The sequence below is a fragment of the Rhinolophus hipposideros genome (genome assembly GCF_964194185.1).
Source record: "Rhinolophus hipposideros genome assembly, chromosome: 3".
NCBI classification, from domain to species: domain Eukaryota; kingdom Metazoa; phylum Chordata; class Mammalia; order Chiroptera; family Rhinolophidae; genus Rhinolophus; species Rhinolophus hipposideros.
In genome coordinates, this window is record NC_138049.1 from 75,770,283 (window position 1) to 75,783,367 (window position 13,085).

A 13,085-nucleotide genomic window follows, 5' to 3' on the forward strand; every position below is an offset into this window, starting at 1 on the left:
ACAAAAAAATCACAATGAAGCAGGCCACAATACTTTCCTAAATTGAGCTGTAAATTTAGTTCAGAGCTTCTTGATAGTGAAAAAAAAAGGAGACGTTACAACGATGTCAGTTCGGGGAAATAAAATTTCTCCTATTACTAAACTCTAAAAGAAAGTTTCTTTGGTACTGTGGCCCAAGATAAAACTAGCAGAGAAGTCTAGTATGCCCATCACCACTCTTTTCTGCAATTTTCTCTCTGTTCCTCCATATGTATTTGAAAGACTCCTGCCCTAAATATGTCCTACAGCGAGGAAACTCTCATAGGTCAGGTTCAAGAAATCAGAAAAATATGTTTTGTTAAAGGAAAGTTAATAATATGATGTTATGGTTCACAAAAGAAAATTTCTCTGGTCCGTGTCAGAAATAAAAAGGAAAATGAGCGAATTATTTTTCTATTCTCTTTATAGATATTATTTCACTGTTCCTAAACATCATTTTCAAATGAATGAATTGAATTCAGTGAATTGGATAGAAGTCACATGGAAATATATTTGTCCAAGACACATGGAAATTCAGAGGCATATCAATGATCAGAATCCAGATGTTAATCCAGTTATTTGTTATACTCACTGATGAAGAAATCTGAAGATGACAGTATCTTCGATGTAAAAATACAGAGAAAATAATATTGTCATTAGTCATATTACCACAGATCATGTGATGCGAAAGATCTTATGTCTATGTATTTAAAAAAACTAGCTTTACAAATCCTAAACTACTCCCAAAATCACAGTTTCTCTAGTAAACATTACAATATGTGTTAAAACTGATAGCTATCTAAAAGAATAATGGCTCTCCTTTTCCATATTAGACAAGTGATAAAGAAATCATTGATAAGAAACTTTGAAAATGCCACGTAGTGAATAAAATATCACCACAGTGGAGTTGCCAATATCACACAATTGATAAAATATTCATTCCCCAAAAATAAATGGGTGTGGACTTGTCAATTATCAGGAAATTACAAAATACTTGTTTTGATTTAAATGTATAATACTTCATAAGTTATGCATATTGGATTCATATTAATCAATTCATCTACAATTTTCACTCGGCAAATAAAATCTGTGCTGTTAATTAGTTGAAAATAACAACTCTAGTTCAATTAAATTTAGCAACTTTCACATCTAGTGTTAACCATATGTACATTTGTTTGAAGTAGTAATTAAACTTCTGTACTAGATTGCATATTTTGAAACAAAGTAAACAAATTACACTATGACACAGATAAATATGTTTAAAAGTATACATTTTCTTTCCACTTGAAAATTAAGCCCAATACCTTAAGTGAATTCCTGATAAATAGCTGCAAAATTATTTGATTATATAGGTATAAATTTGACCCAGCCATTAACAACTTCCATGTAAAACTATGCACATTGATAATCATAGGATAAATTAATTAAATTTCTCTCCTAACCTCCATTAAAAAGTGAGAAAAGAAGGGAAAAAAACTGGAAGTACTGCTTTGCTCTAGAATAAAGAGGTAGGAGTTCCATCCACATCTAGTTTGAGGAAAAACTATTTCATATTGAAAACAATGTGCAGTCAGAGGAAATACTGCTAGACTGCTAGTGATCAAGTATGTTGATATTAATACTTGCTTGTAGAAAAGTAGAGGAGAGTAACACATTGATGGCTGCTGTGCACTTGGCACAACATCTTACAAAAAACTAAGTGTTTGACAAATGTTATCTTAGTTGAATCTCACAGACCCTCCATGAAGCAGGCGGAGTCCAGGATATCATCCTTTCATAAAAGAGGTCATCATTAAAGAGATTTGCTCAAGTTCAATCCAGAATCTTTAGACAAAACTTAGTTTTGGGGGGGTCCATGCTACCCCCTGAAGCTAATTTGATACGGTGTTGTGAGCTTAATTGTAAAATCAAGATGGTAATACAAGCGATTTTTTACTTATGTAATCTCTGTCTCTGTCTCTGTCTCTGTCTCTCTGTCTCTCTCTCCCCCCCCCCACCCCCCTCCTTCTTCTCCGTATTCATTTGGTTCATTGTACAGATCATCCTTTAAAAAACTTTTGGTCACCAAAATAATTTATGCAGAAGGAACATGTCACGTGTAAAAAAAAAAGTTTAATCATGCAGTTTATTGCCAGAAGAAACAAACGGAATGTGATAACTATTTGAAGTACAAGTAAGTGTGATTTGATTATAACATACGAATATGCAAACATGTGTTACCAAGAAGTGTTTTCCTCCTGTGTCGTCTACTTGCAGTACAATCTTACATGGCCAAGAACAAATGAATAACAGTATTCATATCAAATGAACAACTACAGAGTGCTTGTTGTTTGCAAGGTGCTGTGATTAAGAACTCGAGTAGTTTCTAGCGAGTGGTGTTCTCAAGTCCTCCCTCAGCAGTGTGTGACTTTACTACAGAAACAAAGTTCACAGTAAAGATGGCTTGCATGCCGACCTCCTATGTTTCCATTCTTGAATGCGATTTTCTTTCGGAAGGAAAAGAACGTGGGCAGTGCCCCGGACGCCTGTGTGTTGGAGCAGGATGGAAACCCGTTTCAGGTACACGGGGTTCTGGCTCGAGAACACAAACGCTCGGGACGGCGGAGGTACCGAGCTGAGCGCTGCCTGGTTAGACACTTTGCTGCAATGTTCCAAAAGGAAGGGCCTTCGCTTGAGCAGTTAACAGTGCTACAACATGTTTGCGCAGCTTTTTTTTTTTTTTATATGTCAACTTTCACCAGAAAAGGAGTTTAAGTGCAGGTAGAGATTTAGATGACATACAAACGCAGTGCGTCTCGTGTTCCCATTTTTGTCCACACCCCATATTATAATACAGTAATCGAAACACCGGAATTCTCTCGCTAGACTCTCACTTTGTGACACAGCCCGGGCCGGACTGCCCAGCTCTGGGAGCCGGGATCCGGGTCCTACCACCGTGCGGTCTCTTCCCACTGGAGCAGGGCGGGTGCGTTGCCGGAGTCGCCTTCTATTGGCTACGCTCTCGGGGACTGGCCGGCCTTTGCGGCACTTGATTGGACAGAACTGGCCCTGTAGGCGGAGGCCATTGGCGGCTGTCGGAGCCAGGGGGCGGAGCGGGTGCCCCAGGAGTCTTCACCGAGCGCGCACGGCGGCGGAGCCGGGCGCCCGGCGCGGGATCGGAGCTCGTCGGGTGGCCGGAGAGAGAGCACGGCAGGGAACCGGCGCGCAGGGGGTCGCGAAGGGGCAGTACGGTGCCGAGGCTGCTGCCTGGCCGTGCCTCCCGAGGACAGTCCCGGTTTTCCTCCGGCGGTGGCTGCTCGGAGACAGCATCTGTCAACGCTCGCTCTTCCTCTCTCCTCCTCCTTCGGCCCGGCCGCGATCCGCCGGCGGCGGCCGCGGGGAACGCGGGACCCGGCGCGACGAGCCCATCAGCTGTCAAGCGAGCGCCCAAGCGGCCCGAAGGCGGCGAGAGACACACAAAGAACCCGGCGAGCGGCGGCGACGGCGGCGGCGGCGGCGAATGGGGACGGCGGATTCGGGACGGCAACTCCCCGCGGTCCCCGCTGGTGCCGCCACCGCCGGGGCTGGGTCCGAGGCCACGGAGACAATGCGGTCCGGTTCAGAGTGCTGGCGCCGCGCTCCCCGGCTCCTCCTCGCCGGGCCCCCGGCTCATCCAGGCCCCTCCCGGCCCGCCCCCGCCCGGGAAAGGGGCGCCCCCTCGCTCCCGCGACCGGAGAAGGAAGTGGGTCCGCGGCCGCCGAGCCCGGCAACTTGCGAGCCGGGAAAAGTTTGCGGCGCCTCCGCGGGGCGGCGCGGCCCGCCCCTGGCGTCCGCGGTCGCCGCCGGTGACTCTCGGGACTCGAGGTTGAGCCGTGGCCGCGGCGCGGACGGCGGGGACTCCCGGGAGGGCCGGAGTGCGTCCGAGGGCTCCCGTGCCCGCGGCTGCGGGTGAGTTGGCTTTGGGCGCGATAGGCTTCAGTGGCTCGGGGCACCTGAGCTTGGGGACAAAGCTCGGGCAGCGCCTTTAATACTTTTTAGAACCGGCAGGGAGAGGAAAAAAAAAAAAAAAGGCTTAAGAGGCGCTGACATGCCACTGACTCGTGAACCGTATCCGTGGGAACACCGAGAGCGGGGGCCGCCGAGGGCCTGTGCGGGGGCGCTGGGGCGGTGGACAAATGAGAAGGTCGCGCAGCAGCCCGGTCTGTAACTTGTCCGGGTGACCTTGGACAAGTGACATAACCGCTGAGGTCTCCTTATGAGTGATACGTGAAGCTAGAGCTACATGGTTTCCCTTTTTAAAAATACATCTCAGAGATTTTCCTGGGCCTCAACGTGGTACACGCGTTGTGAAGCGGTAGGCCGGGATATGTTTACAGGCTCCTGGAGTCACCTTTCAGTCTATACTGAGAAGTAACTTTTAAGTCTGATGTTTTCAAGTAGTAATATTTCAAGGGTTTTGTTTTGCTTTGTTTTTCAGTGAAAAACATAAATTACCCATTCCTAGTTTTTAAAAAGCTGCTTAGGACTGTCGACTTTGCGGCACCATTTGAAGTGCTAGCGGCTGGGCCTGGGACAGATAAGCAACCTTGAGGTTGAAGTGGCAGGTGCCCCCAGCGATCTCTTCATCCCTTCTGGACTCAGTTTAGGAGGAGAACAGGGCTATTATTGTACATAGGAGAGAGTACACAGGGAAGGTGTTTTTTCGTCGTCGTCGTTGTTGTTTTTCTGTATTGCTTCTTCCTACTGAAAAGTTTTATGAGGCCGGTGGAGGAGGGGGCTCTAACTTCTGACAAAGAAGGAAAAGAAAATGTTAAAAAAAAAAAAAAAGTAAATCTTAAAGTAATGTAAATCTCCCGTACAGGAACAGTAACGCATAATTCAAGTACGTCTTGATCTAATTTTAATGAAGGATTGAAAATAGCTGCTGTGTTCAGTTTCACTGACGCCAAGACGGCTCACTTACATAACCTTCTTTGTTGGGATGTGTTAGTGGCATGTATAATTTTGATAAATTATTAATGTTAAAGGTTTGGTCTGGTAATGGTATTGAAATATTGTTATCACAGGTTGTGTTGCAATACAATGTATTGTCAACATTTGATATGATAACCTGTGTTTTTGATTTCATAAAAAGTGAAATCAAACATTTTTCCTAACCCATATTTTCTCAACTATTAAATGTATACTTGTTAGTAATGAATACAGGAGAAATTATTTTGTTCTCTCTGATAATTTACCCCCGTTTTCTCACCATTCATGAGAGTGCCTTCTAGATGTCACATGTTCCACTGGGCATTTTCTCTTCTCATGGAATTTATAAAAACAAAAGTTGATTTAAAAAAAAAAAAGTAAGTGCATAAATATAGATACTCAAGAAATATTTGCTGGATAAAATAACTAATGCTCAGATAATAATTACAAATTATTTTTTACCCAAACGTAAAGAGAATTATTATCATGCTTTAGGAAAAAGAAAGAGGGCATCAAAGAAAAAACTGGCAGAAAATCATGAGCTTGATTCCAGTATCTAGCCTGAAAGTTTATAGCTTGAAATAGGGATACCGATTTGGAAAGAGACAAGGACAACTTGATAGGGTTTCTAGGAGAAATATAGCAATTTTGATTTAACATAATACCTTTTACGACCTAGCTCTCTTTGAAGAGCACAAACCTTTGAAAAGGTATGTTTCTAAATAATCAGTAGCTGTAGCTGTTTGCATTGTGATTGAATGTCTAATTAAATGGACTAATCATAATATTTCACTTGAGTGCTGATTTATAAACTCATTTTTAAAATAGCATGAAATAAACCATTCAATGTAGTTGCATGAAGGAAAGTGTATCTTTGAAATCAACTAATTCTGCAGTGAGAAAATTATCCCCAATCTTGCACAAATATAAAATAAGCACTGGAAATAGCATCTTGCCAAGAAAGTCTTCACTCTAGACAAGTGCTATGTGTGTGGAGAGAGCCTATGTGGACTGCATCATTCATGAGATATTTTGTTTTTCCTGAGGGACCTGTGTAAAAGTCTTTGGGGACATCAGGAGAATAAGTCCCAAACATTTGTAAGCCTGGAAACTTCGGGAAAGACTAGTGGCCTTATTTAAAAGTGACCCTTCAACATAGGACCTAGTATTGATATTTGAACAAACAAGCTGTCTTTGTAAAATGTGTGTTCTCTTCAGAGCGGGTTTGCTGGTTGGAGCAGTGCATCTGAGAGTGTGATCCTCAGACCACCTATCTCAGAATCCTCAGTAGTACTTGCAAAACTTCAGATTCTTAGGCACCTTCCTAACTTAAAGAATCAGAATTTCTGTGAGCAGAACCAAGAATCTATATTCTTAATAAGCGCCTGCCAAAGTTACAGTTTTTAGTGTTAGTTTTCTTACCAATGTTTCACGGCAACTGTTGCTTTCTTCTAGGAGCATTAAAAAAAAGCATCCCCAGATGCTCACTGCTCTGATCATTTCCCCTCCAGCACCAGACATGTTGGCTTCATCTCGTAGTAGGGCTCTGTGACCAGGGATCCCCTCATCAACTGCTTCTGCAGGCTGCTTTGAGGCACAGGCCCAAGAGACCCTTCCTCCTATGGGATACTCCCACCACCTCCCTGCAGCCTGGATGTGATTTGTGGGAGTGGCAATCCCAGCCCCCTCTTCTCAACTAGGGAGATAATGTTTTGAGCAAATAATTGGGAATTGACCCCAAGGAAGAGGAGGCCTGAGAGAGGCAGAGCAAGAACGCTGAATGGAAAGCTGTCCCCTCAACACCATTCCCACTCACATTTGAAGGTTTCAATCCTAAATCTGATAATTTGGCAGGCAAGTATGTGGCTGAACCCAACCCCCTTGCCCGCTAATGTCAGAACTTCATCTACAAACCCATATAATGAGTCCTATAACCTCCGTATCGATAAAATCCCTGACATATAAGTGAGGATTTTCATGTTTATTGGGGGGAAAATGGGGGAAGAGTTTATTAGAAAGGTTGAAAGCATAGTCTGAGGGATCAGCCGCACCTGATTTAAATCTTACCTTTGCCATTTACTACCGAGGTGAACTTGAGTTGCATCCTTCACCTTTTAACCTTCTGTTTCCTTACTTGAAAAATGAGGATAATAGTACCTGCCTTATAGGAGTTGATTTGGGTATTTTGTAAGCGTATAACTTCTGTAAGATACAAATTAGTGACCGATAATAACTGTCACTCAGTATATACTCCATATATATGGCTTTTAATTTATTATAGTAACTTTTAAAAATTTCTTTTTTAGCCCTGGAGAGTTGCTGTAGAAGAGGGACAAGAGAGGAAGACAACCTACGAGGAGATAAGTAGCTCTGGACACAAGGGAAAGTCACACCACTAACTAGGCATTGTTGGGCAGAAGGAAAGGGGCAGGAGAAGGGTACAGACCGCAGTGCCGGCTAATTCCCTGGGTTTCCTCATGTACTGACTGCCCTGGCTCAGCTGCCGTCTCCTCTAACCTCCAACCTTTTTGTACCACCTTATTTATCACTTTATATTGACTATGTGGTATGCTTCAAAGTTTTAATCCTGGTTTGGGATTTTACTATCGGTGATCCTCAGCCTTACAGGTGCTTAGGGTGGCAGCTGTCTCTCCTCTTGGGATCTAGGTTTTGGAAGTATTGAAGGGAAGGTATTTCTATCTCTGAGCCCGTAGGAATAGACCCAGAATTCAACTCCAGATTTGCCTTTTCAGAGAAGTGTATGGCATCAAGACGTGGGGACATGATCAGGGAGACTCCTGCCCCCTGACTTTTAAAAATACCTTTATTTTCTAGAGCTCTTACACTTTCAAAGTCCTTTCTCTTACGTGAGCTGACATGTCCCTTACAATATCCCTGTAAAATATTATTACAATTACTAACCAGACTCCTATGAGGAGTCTCTTTCTCTTTCCTCACCTCCATTCTCTGTAGCAAACCTATCGCTACACTAGTCTTTGCTATCTTCACATCAGATTTCTAAAATCAAAATCCTTTAATTCTCTGTTTGTTTCCCAAATTGAACCTCCTCTTCCTTGCTTCTACAATAGTCTTGAAACCAGGATCTCATCCTACTCTAAAAAGCTTTCTCTTCATAGTTGTTGGAACATGGCCCACTCACTCATCACAGTGCGTTAGCCCATATTACTTCCCTTGTTAATGATACCTCCTCTCAAACCATCCAGATTCTACCCATTCTTCAGTTTCCAACTCCTCCTTGGAGCCTTCCAAGATCCCTTTAACACCTTAAAGATTTCTTCTTCCTCTGAATTCCAGCAGTGACCACAACTATTTGGTCATTTATAACCTGTTCTTAAAGTCCTAATGGAGAGAGAATATATGATAGATGTTATAGAGAAGAAAGCACTGGACTAAGTAAATTTCAAATAGTTGATTTCTACTAAGGAGCTGTGGCAGCCGAATCAGGTTGCTCTACCTTTGTAGTTCTGCATTTCTTGAGCTGTGAATGTCGAGAGGTTTGGACCACATGATGTTGTTGGTCCCTTCTCATTCTGAGGTTCTGGGACTTAGCCTCCCTTCTGTGGGATGGGATTAGGGCTCTTACTGAGTCCTTGGATGAAAATGCCAGGAATGTGCACTCAGCGCCTTTGGGACTTGGTCTGTCCCACAGACCGCTAATGCTAAACTTGGCAGTTTTTGAATGCCATGTATCTTTATTGGTAAGTTTTTTAACCACAAGCATTCAGGGAAGGTTAGTGGGGGGTGTACTGAGTAGTAGGGTGATGTATTAGGCACAATAACGGGTTGTCTTTGCGAATGACTTCCTATGATGGAATAAATAGGATTAGTTATTGTATAAACCTTAGTCTTAGCATTTATTATGTACTTTGCACTTCACCTTCGTTTCATGGTGCTATAATATAAATAGTTATATTTTCTTTTTAATCATTTCATAACTTAAAATACTTAAATAGTCAAAACTCGAATAGACTCTAGATGACTTTCGATAGTAATCTGGTTGGTGACATTTTGTAAGTCTGCCTGTGTATGAATGTACATATATCACATCATATTACATTTGAATGAAGAAGGGCACCCCTAAGTTACGAGGTGCCATTACACATTGACCAGACTTAAGAAGAATATCTCTTTAAAGTGTGTTGACATTTAATTGACCTTTCAAAGTTCATTCTGTTAATCATACTCAAAGTGCTAATGCTATGGTTGACTGCTCTGGTGTTTTTACATTCAGTCGTGCCTAGCATATAAATTCTTCAGCATAATTGCCACTTATTTAGTAAAAGTTTCCTTTCTTCTCTGAAAATGTGAGTTTTGTTTTATTTTTGTATCTTTAAAAAAAACCACAACTGTGTTTCAGGCTAGTGTTAGGAGATTTGAATTGAAATGTTTTCCTGTCATTAGTTGAATGGGGTGTGGCTTCTTAATATAGGAGTAGTGGAAATTTCTTGACTAATTGAAATGTACTTTTCTTCCGGCAGAACTTAGGACTTTTAGAGGTATAATGCTAAAATTTAGAGAAGCTTAACACTTCAACACTACATATTTTTTACGTAATAAACCTTTGAAAATCTTTCAATTCCTTTTGTGTAGCTTAAAACTATCAGTGCTAATACTTTTTATTAAACAAGGATTCAAAGGATCAGTTTTCATAGCAAACTATATTCCTTGAATTGCTATGAGTAGAATTTTTTATCTTATTATAAATGATGTATTTATTTTTTATAAAGTCAAATATATTTATTTTTCATAGCTTAACATTTTACTACAATTACCTAGAGAACATTTGCTGAAATGTTTTAAAATTTCTGAGTATTAATTTTATGAAATCAGTCTATGGAAATAATTTTTAATGTGATTAGCCGTCTTACAGGTTTCTGAGTTGGTATTTCAAATGATCACTGAAAGTAGCTACGCTTTTTGCTAAATATTGATAGAAAAAGAAAAACTTGTAATTACCAATTTTTGGTAATTTATCTTTGAGACTCCAGACATGTTTTTAAATATTTTTGTCTTTGAAGGAACTTTTAAATAGGGAAGATGAAGTTTAAACCAGAGTGTTTATTTTCATGAGGTAATTTTATACTGTTAAATATGTAGCTCTATATTTGAGATGCATTTTGTTCCCTGTTTATGATAAGTTTTGATGTCACTGTATCATTTCTTTATTCACACATTACAAATATAGTAGATAATATCATTTCATGAAGCTAACCTTATTTTCTTTTCATGGTCTCTTCTTCTGTATTATCCTATCTTTTTTTTCTGCCTTTTTCTGTTCCCAGTTTTACTTCTTCCAGCTGTCCTTTTCATCTCATTACAGCCCTGCTTCCAAAGGAAAACGAGTCCTTTCCCTCTAGTCCAAACATTTGACTTTGAACTCTATCCTTTTTCAGAATATACAATGAAGCCTCTTAAATAATATCTAAATAATACATAAAGAATGCAAATGACTGTAATACTAAATTGTCAGAATCAGGATATCCCAGACTAAGGGTGAACTCGCACACTTGCATTTCGTAAACTGTGGTTTCAACAGATAGAATTATTTTTTCCTCGATAATTAAGTATCTCAGGACCAGGCAAGAGTTGGTTAAATACAGAATGTTAAGCTAAAGTCTGGTTCCTTGGATAATCTCTCTTGGTAATTTGACTGGACTGATGACACATCTTGACAAAATTAGTGTATTTGCTCTTCTGTTTGAAGTCCGTTTTGCCATCATAAATTGCTTTCTGTCATTTAAATCCAAAAATACATATTTACAAATAACTTATTTTCATTTTACTTAACAAATTCTTATACTTTCATGTACCAAACACTGTTCTAAATACTTTTCAAGTATTAGTTTATTTAATCCTCTTAACTCTATACATATTTATTATTATATAGTTACAGTTGTTATCATTTTACAATTGAGAAAACTAAGGCACAGAGTTTTATTTTAGGGTAGGGCCTTAAGTGAGGGGAGAGCGGTAAGTGTAGGTAGAGTAGATAACACAGTAGTGCTAAGAATCAACAAAAAGATACACAAGAGTTTGGGGAAGATGAGTCTATGTGGAAAGGATCAGGAACTCCACTGGGCTGAGTCTTGAAGAGCATCATATCTTTCTTCCTTAATTTTAAGCCTTAGTCTGTAGACACCAAAGCCTCGGAAGTTAGCATTGCCTTAGGTTTCAGCTACCTGATCAGCATGGTCAGGTGGGCCATACCGGCTCTTTATGATTCTCATAGGGCGGCCTGAACCTTTATGCCTTACTTGCTAGCATTTCTCTGAATTCAAGCTTCTTTCCCGCTAGAGCGTTTAGCTTTGCTCTCAGCTGGAAGTTTGGGCATTGCAAATACCAGTGGAGAATTTTTTTCCCCAGTCTTAACCTTAGCTCACTTCATTCTCACTTCTTGCCTTACTTTGCATGTTATTTTGAAAATAATATTCAATGGTGTTTTTGTATGTCTGTTGTATGAAGTTTAGAGACTAATATTAAGCAATGAGATTACAGGACAAAGCTATCTTTTCTGTTAGAATTGGGCATAGAAGATGAGAAAACAGCTAAAAGAAAAAGTGGAGAAAGGAGAGAGACATCATGAAAAAGAAGAGCTATATTGAGGGGAAAAAAGATAGTGAAATACATGAAAAAAGAAATTACTGATTTGCTTCACACCCACACCACCTCCCCTACTTAACTGTAACAGAGGCAATCGCACTCTCTGCCTGACATGGGGCTCACCGGGGAGTTATGCACTGTGGTAGTGGAAAATTTCTCCCTTTTGCATTTTGAGACTTGGGTGTGCTGCTTTGAGATGCCACTGGTATCTAAGTAATATTTGTTTATACTGATATTTTGCTCTGTAGCCTTTGTGGATGGGGCTTAGAATACAAACAATACTGTCAGCAGAACTCCAGGTACTCCATTACTGTGTTTATTTTACTAGTTAAAAAACTGCCAGAGCCTCAGGACTTCTGAGTACATTTTAAAAATACCACAGGCAATTTTAAGACGCGCTTTTGATAGAAAAAAACAAGAAGAAAAGTTAGTACTTTCAGACTCTGGAATGCCAACCAATGTGGTAGGTTTCTTTTCTTTTCTTTTTTTTTTTTTTTTTAATTAATGTTTTCAGAGACGCTAGGGTAGTTTCATCAGTTATTTTTTAAGATGGATTTACAGCACTCCTCTTGTAGATAAATCCTCTCTTCTAAATAGATAGTTTAGTTAAAATAAAAGTGTGACATTTTTGTTCCATAGAATATAAGACTAAGGTTAATTCTTTAGGGAATTTAGGATTTGGGGGATGGTGCTTAAATCACCTCTAATGACTTCTTCATCAGATCACTTATCTGAACGTGTTTTCTACTGATTGATGATTATATTGGGAATCATTGAAATTGTGTCACTTCCAGAACATCAAAAATATATGTTCGATTTTACCCTTAAACATTATGACAATTCATTTTATGACTTCCTGAAATTTCTCTCTTTATCCTGCTCTCTGGCTCTAAAGAAGTAGAAAGGTACATTATTCAGTAGCATTTATGAAAAACATATTGTTTAAATAACAAAATGTTGAGTTAATCTAAATGATAAAAGTACGGATTTGAAGAAATTAATTTATTTTTAAATAGTTATTCGTTTTATGGATAGAGGGGCCTGGTCTTAACAAGTTTGATTAGATCCCCATCTGTAATACAAAGTAAAGTGAAGATCTTTTCTCTTGATCATTGCATGGTGGTGTTCAAACATTTCAAGAATCACTAATAAATTACCCTGAAGGAATAGAAAGGGGAAAAGTGAGTTTTCTTTCTCATTTGTTCCTTTTTTTAAAATCCAGTTTCCTCCCACTTGTCCACCGTTTTCTATAATCATGGAAATTATTATTTTCCGCCACTGTTCATCAAATGTTTCCTATTTGTACATCCTAGATTACTACCACTCCCAAGTTTTTATTAGAATTAGACAAAAATGGAACCTGGGCCTTTAGAAATTATTGGAAATCATCCCATGCTTTCTCAGATTCTTTCCTCCCTAGAAGCAAAAGGAGCAAAAGAGCAGTTGGTAGTTTGTCACTGTTGCTTCAGTGGTTGCCCTGTTTGGTTGACCTAAGC

The 13,085-nt window shown here is 40.0% G+C and overlaps 1 protein-coding gene across 1 annotated transcript in view; it reads left to right on the forward strand.

The window, feature by feature from the left end:
• The window catches only part of LOC308494351 (uncharacterized protein), a gene marked incomplete at its 5' end in the record, with an annotated part of 40,516 nt that extends 28,899 nt beyond the window's left edge, over positions 1-11,617 (forward strand). Inside the window, 3 exons of the mRNA XM_081042087.1 lie at positions 2,515-2,624; positions 2,884-3,945; positions 7,275-11,617. Of these exons, the coding sequence (XP_080898213.1) occupies positions 2,515-2,624; positions 2,884-3,945; positions 7,275-7,293 (1,191 nt within the window). The 3' untranslated portion in view covers positions 7,294-11,617. The remainder of the gene's footprint in view (positions 1-2,514; positions 2,625-2,883; positions 3,946-7,274) is intronic.
• Between the last annotated feature and the right edge of the window lie 1,468 nt (positions 11,618-13,085).